Below are 14,436 nucleotides of genomic sequence, written 5' to 3' on the forward strand. Positions count from 1 at the left end.
TTTTTATTATTAAAATTAAGTGAGAGAAAAAACTAGAGGTGATGGATGGTATACAAAGCACTCTTCAATATTCAAAAGGATTATTATTATATTTTTCCCCAAACTATGTGATTACTAATGACTCTGTCTCAAATTTTTGAAGTGTATCATTTTGTCCTCTCAAACTTTGTTCCATTTGTACCCCCTTCCATCCAATTCCCTAGTTTTTAGCTTTTTCATTTTTTTTTCAAATTAATTTATATGTTTTTCTTTAGGGATGACAATAATTCACACGGGAACAGGGCCTCGCCCTGACTAGGATGAGAATGGGGACAATTATTAGAGATGGGAATAAAATCTAGTCCTCAATTCGTGGCGCGGTGGGGATGAGGGAATTACCCCTCACCCCGTCTCTGCCCCAATATTAATGTGTTTTATAATGTAAATATATACACAAAATCTCTTAAAAATACTTTTTACTTCAAAAAATGATAACTACATTTTTTTTAATTGGGAAAAGAAAACTATCAACTATAGTTCGTTGTGCCGGGAAAAAAAAGGCAATTACTAATCTTCTCCTATATTATATATACACATAGGGATGCACTGCCTAGTGCCTCCTCATTTTCTTTTGAAGCTATTAGGAATAGGCAAGAAAAGATAATTTACGTTTATGTTTTGATGTTTTTAAACTTTTTTTATTATGCGTTGGTTATTACTTTTGATTCAATTTGCAATATGTAAGAATTTAATTTTTATTATGGAACCTTTCATTTTGGTTTAAATTTATCATGAATTTTTATTTAATTTTATTTGAAGCTGCTATAATTTTAAAATGCATAGTCCTATATGATGAGAAATATGGTGGGTATGAGAAGGCTCCTCCAATGGAGAATCTCCGACTTCAACCCCGCCTTTTCTTATGTGGAGATGGGGACAGAGATGAGGATAGTTTAGGAAGATGGGAATAGGGATGGGAAATAATCCTCCGCCCCCATCCCGCCCCATTACCATCCTTATTTTCCTCAAATTATATCACTTATGTCATTTTGCCTCCAAATTTTAAAATGCGACGTTATATCATCTTAAACTTTATTCCGTTATTGAGTAACAAATAAATTACTTTCCATATTCTTCACCGTTTGAGATTAATTTAAAAATAAAAAAATCAAAAGCAGTATCTTTCTTCCCTCTTTTGATTTTTTTTTTTTTCCTTAGGTGTAGATCGTGATTTGCACTTAATGAGCACATGAATAGGAAACATGATTCATTTTTCGCTATATATATTAGCATGCACGCATAAATATTAAAGGCAATTATTCGAACAATGATTGATTAGTATCTAATGATGCTAATTACACAGTGAAAATATGTTTATGATGACCGTTAAGGGCCTAAAAGGGTATCCAGAATATGATGTATGATCATTACTGAGAAACTAATTTCGGAATCTTCCAACATCTTTGGTTTTAATGAGATCAAATCAGGACCCATTCTAGATGTATGTGTGGGGTAATCTTAACAAATACTTATGGATCATTTTTATCTTTTATTTTTTATTCGTAACCTTTTTAATCAAATAAATTACTCTAACAAAAGGGTATTTATCAAGAATAAATAGTAAAAGTCTAGACTCGTGCACTCTTAAAAATAGATTCTCTATTTTTTCATGTGTAGTGTTTGTTTTGGGAGTGAGACAACTATTGCAACCGAATATTACACTACCCTCCAACAAAATTAAAACCTATTTAGGAATCTAGATCTGTTGTCTCTATTTTTCTGTCGTAATAGTTGTTTCTCTATTAATTATTTATTATGACATCTAAATTTAGAAGCTTAATCACATAAATAGAAATAAAATATTAAAAATACTTAAATAAATCACGATGTGGTAAAATTTAATTGGAAAGATAGACAACAAAACAAAAAATGGGACAGCTGATCTTAACTTGGAGCCTAAAGTTAATTATAATTATCTCATGTATTTTCATAATAAAAGAAAGAGAAAAAGATTAACCCACCGGCACAAAAGTAAAAAAGAAAACAGCAAAAACAAAAAGATCACCACAAAATGGGATACGAATTGTTGGATGTTTCACTTTAGCCGCCACGTAAATATATATCAAAAGACATATATATTAAATGGTTAATTTTTCTTATGGCAATTAATTAGTTCTAATAAAAAATTACTTATAAAAAAGCACCAGTTTTGATTATTTTATTTTGTGTAATTTCAGGTCATTAATTATTATAATTACTACAAGCAACTATAAAATGCTGCACAAAAAATAAAACGGATGGAAATACTTTTTTGATTTAGTGTTATATAAGAAATCAGTGCAAAATTAAATATACTAATTTGATTTCCTTTTTTCTCTTGTTTGAACCTTTGAACTGCGTAATTAAGGTCTGCAAATTAATTGATTTGATTATAAGGAAGATATATAACATTAAAAAACGCGCAAGAGTACATTATATTAGGAAGAGGAGATGGTCGAAAATTATGCTTTACGTGGTTGTAATATCAATTTGGTAATTAACTTGGCTTTTTTACCGTGAGACTCTAAAAAAACCCACCGACCCTCTATTTTTAAGGTTGGATTAATTTTTAGGTAATTTGTATAAATGGTCCTTAACCTTTTTAAAATGTGACAATTTGATTCTTAATTTTTTTTTTTAACAAAACGGCTCCAACCTATTTAAAAAAGTGCAATCTCATCCTTTCCGTTAATTATCGTCTAAAAGGTAACGGTACATTGCACGTGAGAACCCATGTGGCCCATATTGTTGAGATATATGTGTAAAATCACATCTTGAGAGAATTGGGACTGAATTTGGGGTATATGTGTAATCGCCTTGTTCAGCCCTACTTATCTACAGGTAGCCAACAATCGCCTTGTCGGTAGAATTCCTTGGAAACTAGGTATTTGTAAGAACCTAGTTGGTCTTGATTTGTCACTAAATAGTTTTAATGGAGGCCTTCCTCCAAGTTTGGGCAACTGTAGCAGTTTATCAGGGTTTTTTACTGTCCCGAGTAACTTAGGCCCTGTTCTTTTCGCTGATTTGAGTTTAGAATATGTGTTTTGCTACAATAAAGGGCTCTCAAAAACAATCACATTTAACTTTTTTGCTACAGTAAAAAGCTCTCACACAATATTACATCTTAACTCAAATTAAAAATTCGAATTAGCGAACCGAACGGGCCCTTAATGGGCAATATCCCATATTCTTTTGGCCAACTAAAAAAAGCTAGAATTTCTATACCTTGTGGAGAACTATTTCAGTGGTAAAATACCTGCTGAATTTGGAAGCTGTAAAGCCTTGAAAGAACTACAGTTGTATGCAAACCAACTTGAAGGGAAAATTCCCAGTGAGTTGGGTTTTCTGTTTGAGTTGCAAGACCTTGAACTGTTTGACAACCGTTTAGCCGGTGAAATACCGCTTAGTATATGGAAGATTCCCAGTCTTGAGCAGATCCTTGTGAATAATAACTGTCTTTCTGGTGAGCTACCCTTGGAGATAACCGAGCTGAAGCAACTCAAAAATGTTTCATTATTTAACAATCAATTCTCTGGTGTCATAGTCATACCTCCAAATCTAGGGATTAACAGCAGCTTAGAGGAGTTAGACCTCACGGCAAATAAGTTCAGCGGTGAAATCCCTCTAAATCTTTGCTTTAAAATGCAATTGAGGGTGCTGAATTGGGGCTGAATTTGGGTGCGGAAACTTTTCTCTAAAAAAAAATTTGAATAACATTACTGTAATTAAGGGCAATTTCATCTTTCCAGCAACAACATAGACCACGTGGGTTCTCATGTGCACTGTGTTGTTACCTTTTGAACGACAATTGACGGAAAGAATGAGATTGCACCTTTTTAAATAGGTTGGGGGTCGTTTTGTCAACAACAAAAATTAGGGACCAAACTGTCACATTTTAAAAAGGTTGGGGACCATTTGTGCAAATTACCCTTAATTTTTCAATGGTTAGATCTGCAGCAGAAGCAATTTTATGTGACACGCTGTAAATTTTTAATACAGACATGTATAGATCTGACTGTTGAAAAATTAATCTAACGGTTAAAAGTACGGGTTCCACCCGTAAATTTTTTTTTCACTGTAGGGGTTGCCAATTAACTTAAAACAAGTATATGTTGTACGACCATTATATACTTCAGTAGTGTTATTAAATTATGATCATGTGGTTCGACAAAGCCATGATTTCATTTGGTAGTTACTAGCTAGGTATCATGATCGATCTTGCGAATGGAAAAACCTATCTAAATGTTGTGGTGGAAAATGAATAAGAAGGATAACATGCATAGCGACCCCATACAATGGCCCAGTTAAAAGTAGTCTTTCATGCAAATGACAAGGAAATGGTGAAAGCTATAAAACAGTAGAAATCGTACATCTCATGTGTCTACACTGTTATCAGCTCAGCTCTAAGTGGGACGTTTATTAAAAAAAAATCTAGTTATTGGTTTATATTCTTAAATAATTTCCAAATTTAAAGTTCTTTTGTAGCTTTAATAATTCTGCGTACTATATTAATCGTCTCATTTTGTTAGAAAAAATAAAAATCAACGAGACAGTTCATAAATCTTACCGATGAAAATGTCTCAAGGTAACTTTAATTCGAAATCTCAAAATTCACTAGTAAACTAATTTCATGTCAGGATTACCTATGCATACTTTTGAACTTGGAAAGGGAAAACAAAAAAAATTACCATGTATAAGGATATGTTTGCATAAACAATGCAATACATGCGAATTGTGCCAACAAGTCATGTAACACCCTGAAGAATTAATTGAGATTAATTAAGGTAATTGAGATTATTAGTGTGCCTAATCTGGATTATTAATTGAGTTTAATTAATAAATGTTTCTGACACGTGTGAGTTTAAACAGTTCCAAGGTATCTAAATTATTCTCAGTAATTTATTTTAACCCAAAAGTGTGTATGGGCGCATTTCTGGACTGTTCTTTAAAATATTGACACATGTCATTTTCTTTTTCTTTTCCTTTTCTTTTCTTTTCCTTTTTCCTTTTTCCTTTCCTTTCTCTTTCCTTTCCCGTGCACTCTCTCTCTCTCCTTCACTCTCACTCTCCCGCTCACTCTCTCTCTCTCTCTCTCTCTCTCTCATTTGTGTCCCAAATCAAACGGATCTTGAACCAAGAAAAGATTTAAAGAAGTTTTCAACGTCAAGAGAAGGATTCGAGGTAAGATTACTGAAAGAACCTCTCTTGAATCTCATGTTTTTGAATTTCAAAACTTATTTTTGGTTCAAACCGGATTTTGATGGTTTTTGAGTAAAACTAGAGTAGAAATTAGAGATCTTGGGTTCTTTGGACTTGTTTTAGGACCTAGAACTCAGATCTAGTCGTTTCCCTTTGAAATATCTCGATTTGGGACTGGATTTGCAGGTTTTGAATTGATTTTTGTGAGCTTCTCTCGCGCAGCTGATTCCACCGGTCGACCTGTGCGGTCGACCGGATCACATGGAAACCGGTCGACCCATGCAGTTGATCGGATTGTAGGCTGACCGGTCGACCGGTGTGCACACTACCGGTCGACCGGTAGTGTTGCACTGCTCTATCACCGGTCGACCGGTTGACACGGGGTTTGACCCTGTTTGGCCTGAAATTGCTGTTTTGACCCCTGTTTTCGGGGAGAACCCAAATTAGCTTCATTTGGGGACTTGAGATAGATGGATTAGCATTGTTAATTCTTGATTTGAGATTGAAAACCCTTGGAATGATAATTTAAAATATGAAAATGGATTAGGGCACACTAATAGGAAATCTTGGTTGGAAATTGAGATTTGGATTGTTTTAGGAATGAGAATTGATCCTAAAGTGTTGTCTTGCATTAGTGATCGCTGATGATTCAGACTGAAGGGGCTTGAGGAAGCGGAAGCCGGAAAAGGCAACACTAGTCCCAAGTTTGATCGTGCGAGGTAGGATTTCTATCCCTTCTCCTTGTGAACCTGTTTCCAAAAAGGATTTTGGCCTTGAAAATGTTTTAAAGAAAGGGATTGATTTGTGAAAGAAAACGCTTTGAAAATCATGGCTTGTTTAGTCATGGAACCTCATGGCTTGCCCAGTCATGGGGCCCGTGGCTTGAGTAGTTCGTGGGGTCATAAAAATGATTTTAGAATGTTAATGAATGATTTCTTAAGCAAAGAGATCTTGTGAATTGGTAATAGAGTCTATTGCTGTAAGCCTAGATAGGATGCGGAGAGTGCATCCTCGGGGGTAGAACCCGAAACTCGGTCCTCGTAGGCGAGGCACTTGGTTAGGTAAGTAATTTGTACTAATTACTTGCTGAAGCCTGTAAAACGGTTATTTACAGTTACGTTTCCTTTGAGAAAAAGGATGTGAGGTTCCGACTGTTCTGTCGGGACTGAATGTCTTATTTTATTTACTTATTCATTTATGTATTCCCTCGCACATTCATTATTCATTTATTTATAACATTTATTTCAAATTATATCCTACTGGGCATTTCGCTCACGTTTTATTTTTTTTTCAAATGTATTAAACCCCTCACAGGAGACTCTAAGAGCGGTGCGGGGTAGCGGAAGATTGCTACTGTTGGATCAAGAGAGGATTGAGTTCATCATCTTGAATAAATGTAAGGAATTTGAGAATTCTGTAAACTTATGTAATATTTGGATTTACTAGACTGTGGTTGATGTCTGTTGTAATGATTATTTACATGCTCATATATGTACGATACTGTATGTCATGTGGGGTGGAGTCCTGTGTGTAAGAGGCTCTGAAATTCTGTAATTTAATTATATTTTAATGCAGTTGAGTGGGGCCCGGTTGGGAATCTGTTTTATTAATCCCAAATCGAGCTTCACGTCACCCACCCCATTTGGGGGGCGTGACAAGTCAGCTTGCAATGTATTTCATATTCACGAGCTTGGCCACATTCTTATCTCACAAAATTTTAAACTTCAAAAGCTAGTATAATTCATGCAAATAGCTTCTTGATCAGCAAATTACATTCGCTATAGGCAACTTTATATGTAGAATGACCTCGTACCACAAAATATTTTTTTCTCAAGGAAAATTGGTTTTGTTTTCTTAGCAAAGTGTTGAAGTAATCATAGAAGAAGCATAAAAAATGAGAGATAATTTAACGAGACTTTTTTCCTCTATCCAATTCTTTCTTTCAAAGTCTTCCTACGATGAGGCGTTCAATCAGTAATGTATATTTTAAACTGTAAAATCTAATTAAAATCACATTAAATTAAAATATATATATAATAGATAAATTTTAATATAGATCTAATAATTAAAAAAATAAAGATGCATAATTAATTCATTTTTATTGGTCTTGCCGCAGAAATCCCTTTGTTTTTAAAAGAGAATAAATAGTAGGGGAGTAGTCTACTTTTGATGGGGTGCGCTTGTCTTTTCCTCATTTGCCAACGACATTGATAAAAAGATATTTTTTTCTCAAGGAAAATTGGTTTTGTTTTCTTAGCAAGTGTTGAAGTAATCATAAAAGAAACATAGAAAATGAGAGATAATTTAAGGAGACTTTTTTCCTCCCTCCAATTCTTTCTTTCAGTCTTCCTACGATGAGGCGTTTAATCAGTAATCCACATTTTAAATTGTTAAATACGATTAAAATCACATTAAAATTAAAAAAGATACTGAATAGATAAATTTTAATATAAATCTAATGAATAAAAAAATAAAAACGCATAATTAATTCATTTTTATTGGTCTTGCCGGAGAAATCCCTTTGTTTTTAAAAGAGAATAAATAGTAAGGGAGTTGTCTACTTTTGATGGGGTGCGCTTGTCTTTTCCTCATTTGCCAACGACATTGATAAAAAGATCAATACACCAAAAGCTGTCCTACACCTTGGCCGGTTTTGGCCCATTAAACAACTCTAAATCTCTCTCTCTCTCTCTCTCTCTCTCTCTCTCATGTACACTCCTTTACATCTCATGCCTAGAGTCCTAATTAGACATACTAGTAAGATAGTTTGAGTAAAATAATATCAACCCTACAGCATGGTCACGAGGCAAGCATTATGTGCGGCCATACATCTTATACTTGCATATAAAAAAAGAAAATAATGAACCTAAGAATCCAAATGGTTCATAATAATTATCAGAGGAAAGTTATATGGCCTATTGTGATCACACAACATCACGTGATCAACTTTTAATTTTATCACTCACCAAAACCTTAAAAATGGGTTTTAATTGAAAAAGGGTGCCAGATTTTGTGGGCTGTAGAGCACCAAGTCAATCTAAGTTTTAATATAAAACTGATATGTGCTAAATTAATTTTAATTCAGAACTTCACAAATTTGGTCATACTTGGATATTAAATTTGGATTTATATATGATATATAAAATACAATGTCTAACAAATCAGAATTTAGAGGACAAACGGATCGTACCATATCTCATATTGCCATCTGATCCAATGTCCATGTCCACAGTTTTTTAAAATATAAAATCAGAGATCTAAATCTAAGCACTCTTCATTCAAAAAAAAAAAAAAAAAAAAAAAAAACCCTAAAAAACTCAGTTTTAACGGTAGGATAAAAAGTCTGCATCTGATTTGAATGTTTTAACCTAAATGAGAAATGGACATAGACTTGATAAATCATGGCAGCATCCTCTTGCAGCTTTGTTTTTTCTAATGGCCATCTTTTTGCAGCTTTTAAAATACTTTAAAGGGTGTTTTCGGACATAAACAAGAGTTAATCTAATTCTAACTCTCACAACCGAAAGGAAGTATCCCATGAGTACAACTTATTTGGGTCCAAATTGTACCATATCATATAAATTCCAAAATGATACTTTCAATTCATAATTTTCACTCCCTAATGACAAAGCCAAATATTGGCTCCAATCTCATCCTAGCTCTCAAAGGTTCAGATATCATTCTCACTTTAAAAACTTTTCATCATTTCTTGGTGAAGTTAAGCCCACAGAGTAGTTTTTTGATACTTACTAATAACTCCACCTAAAACATTGGATGAGTCAGACACCTCAAGATGCCAGTTGGCCAAATGTGATGCAACTGATTAAGAACTTATACTATACAAATTGGATACTTTCACTTACTATTTTTTCCTCTTACATCCTATGAAAAGTAATTTCTCTAATAGGTTATAAAAAAATGAATTATCAAAAAATTTCTATTTCTAACCGTTAAATCAGTATTAAAAATTATCTGTATTGTACATTTTTTTTAATCTATATGATTTTAACTTAGATGAAACTGACTTCACCGATAAGAAAAGCCAAATACTAGAGAAGCTCCCGTTATCAAAAAATCCAAAGCGAAAATGAAAGATTATTGTTCCTGTACAAAAGATCAAGTTCCCACAATAGAGTTGTAGACAAACGTCACTCACATACTCACTCTCACACATCTCTCTCTCTCTCTCACTCTCACTCTCTCTCTCTCTCTCTCTCTCTCTGTTTCTTTTTGAATTAAAAAACAGTAATCCCCACTTCCCACCACCCCACCACCACCATATAAACAAATCCGAAAAAACAGCCCTCCAAAATTCCATTTCTTCTCTGCACAAACATAACTTGGATCCGCAGATTCTGGGTCTTTCTCAATTTCTTATAATACATACACTAATAATTTAACCCTCCCCAAACAAAAAAAGAAAAAAGAAAAACATACAAAACATAAGACACCACATTATAGCCCACCAGACATGATCATTTTGGTTCCTCCCTAGGTTTAGCTTAAGCTCAAAACTTAAAAACACTTCCTTTCCTGTTCCTCACCTCTTTGGAATTTGTAGCCACGAAAATTGTAATTTGTAATGCCTCTAAACCCAATAACATCATGGACTTTCTCTTCTTTCTTCTTAATCCTCCTCTCCTCTTCCCTCACCATCATGGTCATCCACTTCCCTTGCATGGCTTTAGCCCTCAACCAACAGGGCCAAGCTCTTCTCTCATGGAAGCAAACTCTCAATGGCTCCTCACTTCAATCACTCTCCAATTGGGACCCCAATGACGCCACCCCGTGTTCTTGGTTCGGAATCACCTGCAACTTCAACAACGAGGTTGTCGGACTCGGCCTTAAGTACGTCGATTTGCTCGGCGAACTCCCGTCGAACTTCTCCTCCTTGTCGTCGTTGAACACGCTGATATTGTCGGGAACCAATCTCACCGGCGGAATCCCGAGGGAGATCGGTTCGCTGCCGAATTTGATCGAATTAGACCTCAGCGAAAACGCGTTAACCGGAGAAGTTCCGGTCGACTTATGCGGATTGGTTAGGCTAGAGAGGATGATACTGAACTCGAATGAATTGGAAGGGGCGATTCCTGATCACATTGGTAATTTGACGAGCTTGAAATGGCTGACTCTGTATGATAATCAGCTCAGCGGCGGGATTCCGAGCAGCATTGGGAGGTTGAGCCGGTTGGAAGCCATTCGAGCGGGCGGAAACAAGAACTTGGAAGGTCCTTTGCCTGAAGAGATTGGAAACTGTACTAATTTAGCCATGTTAGGGTTTGCGGAGACGAGTCTCTCTGGCTTTCTTCCTTCCTCCATTGGAAGGCTGAAGAAGCTTCAGACGTTGGCTATTTACACCGCTCTTCTCTCTGGCCCGATACCGAAGGAGCTCGGAGACTGCGACGAGCTTCAGAACATCTACTTGTACGAGAATTCGCTCTCTGGATCGATTCCCAGTGGGCTGGGGAACCTGAGGAAGCTTCAGAATCTTTTGCTGTGGCAGAACAACTTGGTCGGGACTATTCCATCGGAGATTGGGAACTGCGTTGAGCTTTCGGTCATCGACATGTCGATGAACTCGCTTACGGGAAGCATTCCAAAGTCGTTTGGGAATCTCACTTCGCTCCAGGAGCTCCAGCTTAGTATGAATCAGATCTCCGGAGAGATTCCAGTGGAGATCGGGAACTGTGGGAAGATCACTCATATTGAATTGGATAATAACCAGATCGCCGGTACGATTCCTACCGAGATGGGAAACCTCTCGAATCTAACGTTGATGTACCTGTGGCAGAACAAGCTCGAAGGCAACATTCCGCCGTCGATGTCGAAGTGTAGGAATCTTGAAGCCATTGATTTGTCGCAGAATTTTCTCACTGGATCGATTCCTAGCGGAATCTTCGAGCTCGAGAAGCTTAGTAAGTTGCTTCTTTTGTCGAACAATCTGTCTGGTATAATTCCTCCGGAAATTGGGAACTGCTCGTCGCTGATTCGGTTTAGGGCTAGCGACAACAAGCTGACTGGAGCGATTCCGCCGCAGATTGGGAATTTGAGGTTTCTGAATTTCTTGGATCTCGGATCGAACCGGATCACCGGAGTCATACCGGAGGAGATCTCCAGTTGCCGGAATCTGACGTTCCTCGATCTGCATTCCAATTCAATCGGCGGAAACCTTCCACGAGGTTTTGAACGGCTCGTCACTCTGCAATACCTCGACTTATCAGATAATTTGATCGAAGGAGCCATAAGTCCCGGCATCGGATCGCTGAGTTCACTCACTAAGCTCATCCTAGGGAAGAACCGATTCTCCGGAACAATTCCGAGCCTGCTCCAATCGTTTTCGAAGCTACAATTGCTCGACCTGAGCGCAAATCAGCTCACCGGACAGATTCCAGGGAGTATGGGGAAGCTTCCAGCGCTGGAAATCGCTCTGAATCTAAGCCGAAACAAGCTCTCTGGCGTAGTACCGGAAGAATTGACGACCTTGGACAAGCTCGGAATTCTGGATCTCTCCTACAACCAGCTCACCGGCGACCTCCACGTCCTCGCCGACATGCAGAACCTCGTGGTCCTCAACGTCTCCAATAACGGCTTCTCCGGGCGCGTGCCGGACACGCCCTTCTTCGCGAAGCTCCCCCTCAGCGTCCTCTCCGGCAACCCCTCCCTCTGCTTCGCTGGCGACAGCTGCAACGCCGATAACCGCCGTAACGGCATGAGACACAGTACGGCGGGGGGCGGGGCCCTGGTCGGCCCGTAACGGCATGAGACACAGTACGGCGGCGCGCGTGGCCATGATCGTCCTTCTCTGCACAGCCGGGGTCCTCCTCCTGGCGGCGCTCTACGTCGTCGTCGGAGCCAAAAGGCATGGGGCCGGTGGGGACCACGAGAGCGATCTTGAAGCCGATGGTGACGTGGAGATGGGCCCACCATGGGAAGTCACTCTCTTCCAAAAACTCGAACTGTCGATATCCGACGTGGCAAAGTCACTGATACCTGGCAGCGTAATAGGTCGGGGCCGAAGCGGCGTCGTTCACAGAGTCGAAATCCCGTCGGGAACAACCCTCGCCGTGAAAAGATTCCGGTCCTCGGAGAAGTGTTCGGCGGCGTCATTTTCGTCGGAGATCGCCACGCTGGCTAGTATCCGACACCGGAACATCGTCCGATTGCTCGGTTGGGGAGCAAATCGGAAGACGAAGCTTCTCTTCTACAGTTACATGGCCAACGGGAACTTGGCTTCGTTGCTTCACGAGGGGAGCGCAGGATTAGTGGAGTGGGACACCCGGCTGAAGATAGCGCTGGGCGTTGCCGAGGGCTTGGCGTACTTGCACCACGACTGCGTCCCTGCTATTGTGCACCGGGACGTCAAGGCGCACAATATCCTGCTCGGTGAACGGTACGAGGCTTGCCTGGCCGACTTCGGTCTCGCCCGATTGCTCGATGACGATCAAAACGGTTCGTTTTCGGCCAACCCCCAATTCGCCGGTTCTTACGGCTACATTGCGCCGGGTAAGTTGTTAATCTCATATTTTACTGTTCTATTATTAGCACATATTTACTGAACCGTTAAATTTTCATTAAATTCCGTTAATTATTATTATTATTATTACTGTTTGTAATTTTAGCTACTACAAAATTCTGCCAATAATTTGATTCAATTATTTGTTGTTATTGTTCTGGAATAGAGTCTAAATCTGTTCTGTGGCTGCGAGAAAAAAAGCAAGAATTGTCATGAAACATGTGTTTTTTTGGTAGAGGGTTCTGTTATTATTGTTACTTAACAATTATTATTAGTTGGTCGTTTTGGTGTTCATTTCCCATATTTTCACTTCATGGATTTTGGCAGCGTTAGGCGCATTTTGTTTTTGCTAGACGTACACAGTAATTTCTACACCTTTTTGTCTGTTGTCATCCATCAATTATCTCTTTCTTTGTCTGTTAATAATGACCCAATCCTTTTCCTGTTCATGGGATTTGTTTTATTAATTTGCTCAAACAAATTTTCCTGTATAAGCAGAATAAAAGCCCTTCCTTTCTTTTTTCATCATTTGAAAAGAATCGGACATATATCAATTCCTTTTAATATGATCAAATTGATTTGCAGAATATGCTTCGATGCTGAAAATCACAGAAAAGAGCGATGTGTATAGCTTTGGAGTGGTCCTTTTGGAGATAATAACAGGGAAAAAGCCGGTGGATCCCTCATTCCCTGATGGCCAACATGTCATACAATGGGTCCGAGACCACTTGAAGAGCAAAAAGGACCCAGTTGAGATCCTTGATCCAAAACTTCAAGGACATCCAGACATTCTGATACAAGAGATGCTCCAAGCCCTCGGAATCTCCCTCCTCTGCACGAGCACCCGCGCTGATGACCGGCCGAGCATGAAGGACGTCGCGGCCTTGTTGAAGGAAATTCGACAAGACCCCACCATAGGAAACGACTCACAGAAGCTCAACAACAACAAGAAATTGGATAATGGTAGTACTACCAATACTACTACAAATACCACTTATTCTTCTTCTTCCATGGCAGTAAAACCGGCTGAATTGCTGCTTCTACAAGGCTCGTCTCGTTGCTCACTCACTAATTACTCATCTTCCTCAGCTGGCTATGTCTCCGAAAACAACACCAACAATAACAACAAGAATAATAATCAATAACGTATTAATCTTGTGACAATGTGGTAGTGATGAGAGAGATATATATACTTCTAGGAGATCACAACTTTGCTCGTGATTAGTTAGGAATAGAGAGCAAACTATGAGGCAGTGTAAAGAGTAATTAATTTTAGGAAAAGGGTAAAATTTAATTATTAGTTTTGAGTTTAAATTAAAACAAATGACAAAGGGAGATTAGCTGCAGATTAACTGAGTGTACAGCAGGCTATTTTAATTGATTTTGCCACTTTTAAATTCATGGTTAACGTACGGTAGATGATCAGTTGAGGCATGTGAGGTGGACATAAATGTTTTGCAAAGCTTGAATGTGAAGTCACTTTCAGAATCATGATTGCAACATACATTAAAAAGAGCAAGAGAGGATTATGTGTTTGATGGAATTTTGTGCATTAATATGCGGTGTTGCTTATGCAATTTTTAATCATGTTTATTAATACTAATTCTAGGATGATTAGTACTCTTCTTGGGGATGTGAATTATTGGCTTAGAGTGGAGAGGTTGAAATGTGTGGTTGTGGGGAAATGTGGGCAATGTTTGTTCTTC

The 14,436-nt window shown here is 38.1% G+C and overlaps 1 protein-coding gene across 1 annotated transcript; it reads left to right on the forward strand.

The window, feature by feature from the left end:
- Window positions 1–9,522: 9,522 nt before the first annotated feature.
- Window positions 9,523–14,121, forward strand: LOC21397703 (LRR receptor-like serine/threonine-protein kinase). The gene is made up of 3 exons (XM_010104211.2): window positions 9,523–11,902; window positions 11,949–12,720; window positions 13,316–14,121. Exons 1-3 carry the CDS (start codon window positions 9,800–9,802, stop codon window positions 13,873–13,875), a joined length of 3,435 nt encoding a protein of 1,144 aa, XP_010102513.2. The 5' UTR covers window positions 9,523–9,799; the 3' UTR covers window positions 13,876–14,121.
- Window positions 14,122–14,436: the final 315 nt, after the last annotated feature.

The sequence above is a fragment of the Morus notabilis genome, unplaced genomic scaffold, assembly GCF_000414095.1.
Source record: "Morus notabilis unplaced genomic scaffold, ASM41409v2 Scaffold125, whole genome shotgun sequence".
NCBI classification, from domain to species: domain Eukaryota; kingdom Viridiplantae; phylum Streptophyta; class Magnoliopsida; order Rosales; family Moraceae; genus Morus; species Morus notabilis.

Excerpts from the sequence above, each read along its gene's own strand:
- LOC21397703 (XM_010104211.2), top strand. The coding sequence starts at position 9,800 with ATGCCTCTAAACCCAATAACATCATGGACTTTCTCTTCTTTCTTCTTA. Across the intron at positions 11,903-11,948 it reads GCTTCGCTGGCGACAGCTGC|GCGGGGCCCTGGTCGGCCCG; the intron begins AACGCCGATAAC and ends GTACGGCGGGGG. Across the intron at positions 12,721-13,315 it reads TTACGGCTACATTGCGCCGG|AATATGCTTCGATGCTGAAA; the intron begins GTAAGTTGTTAA and ends ATTGATTTGCAG.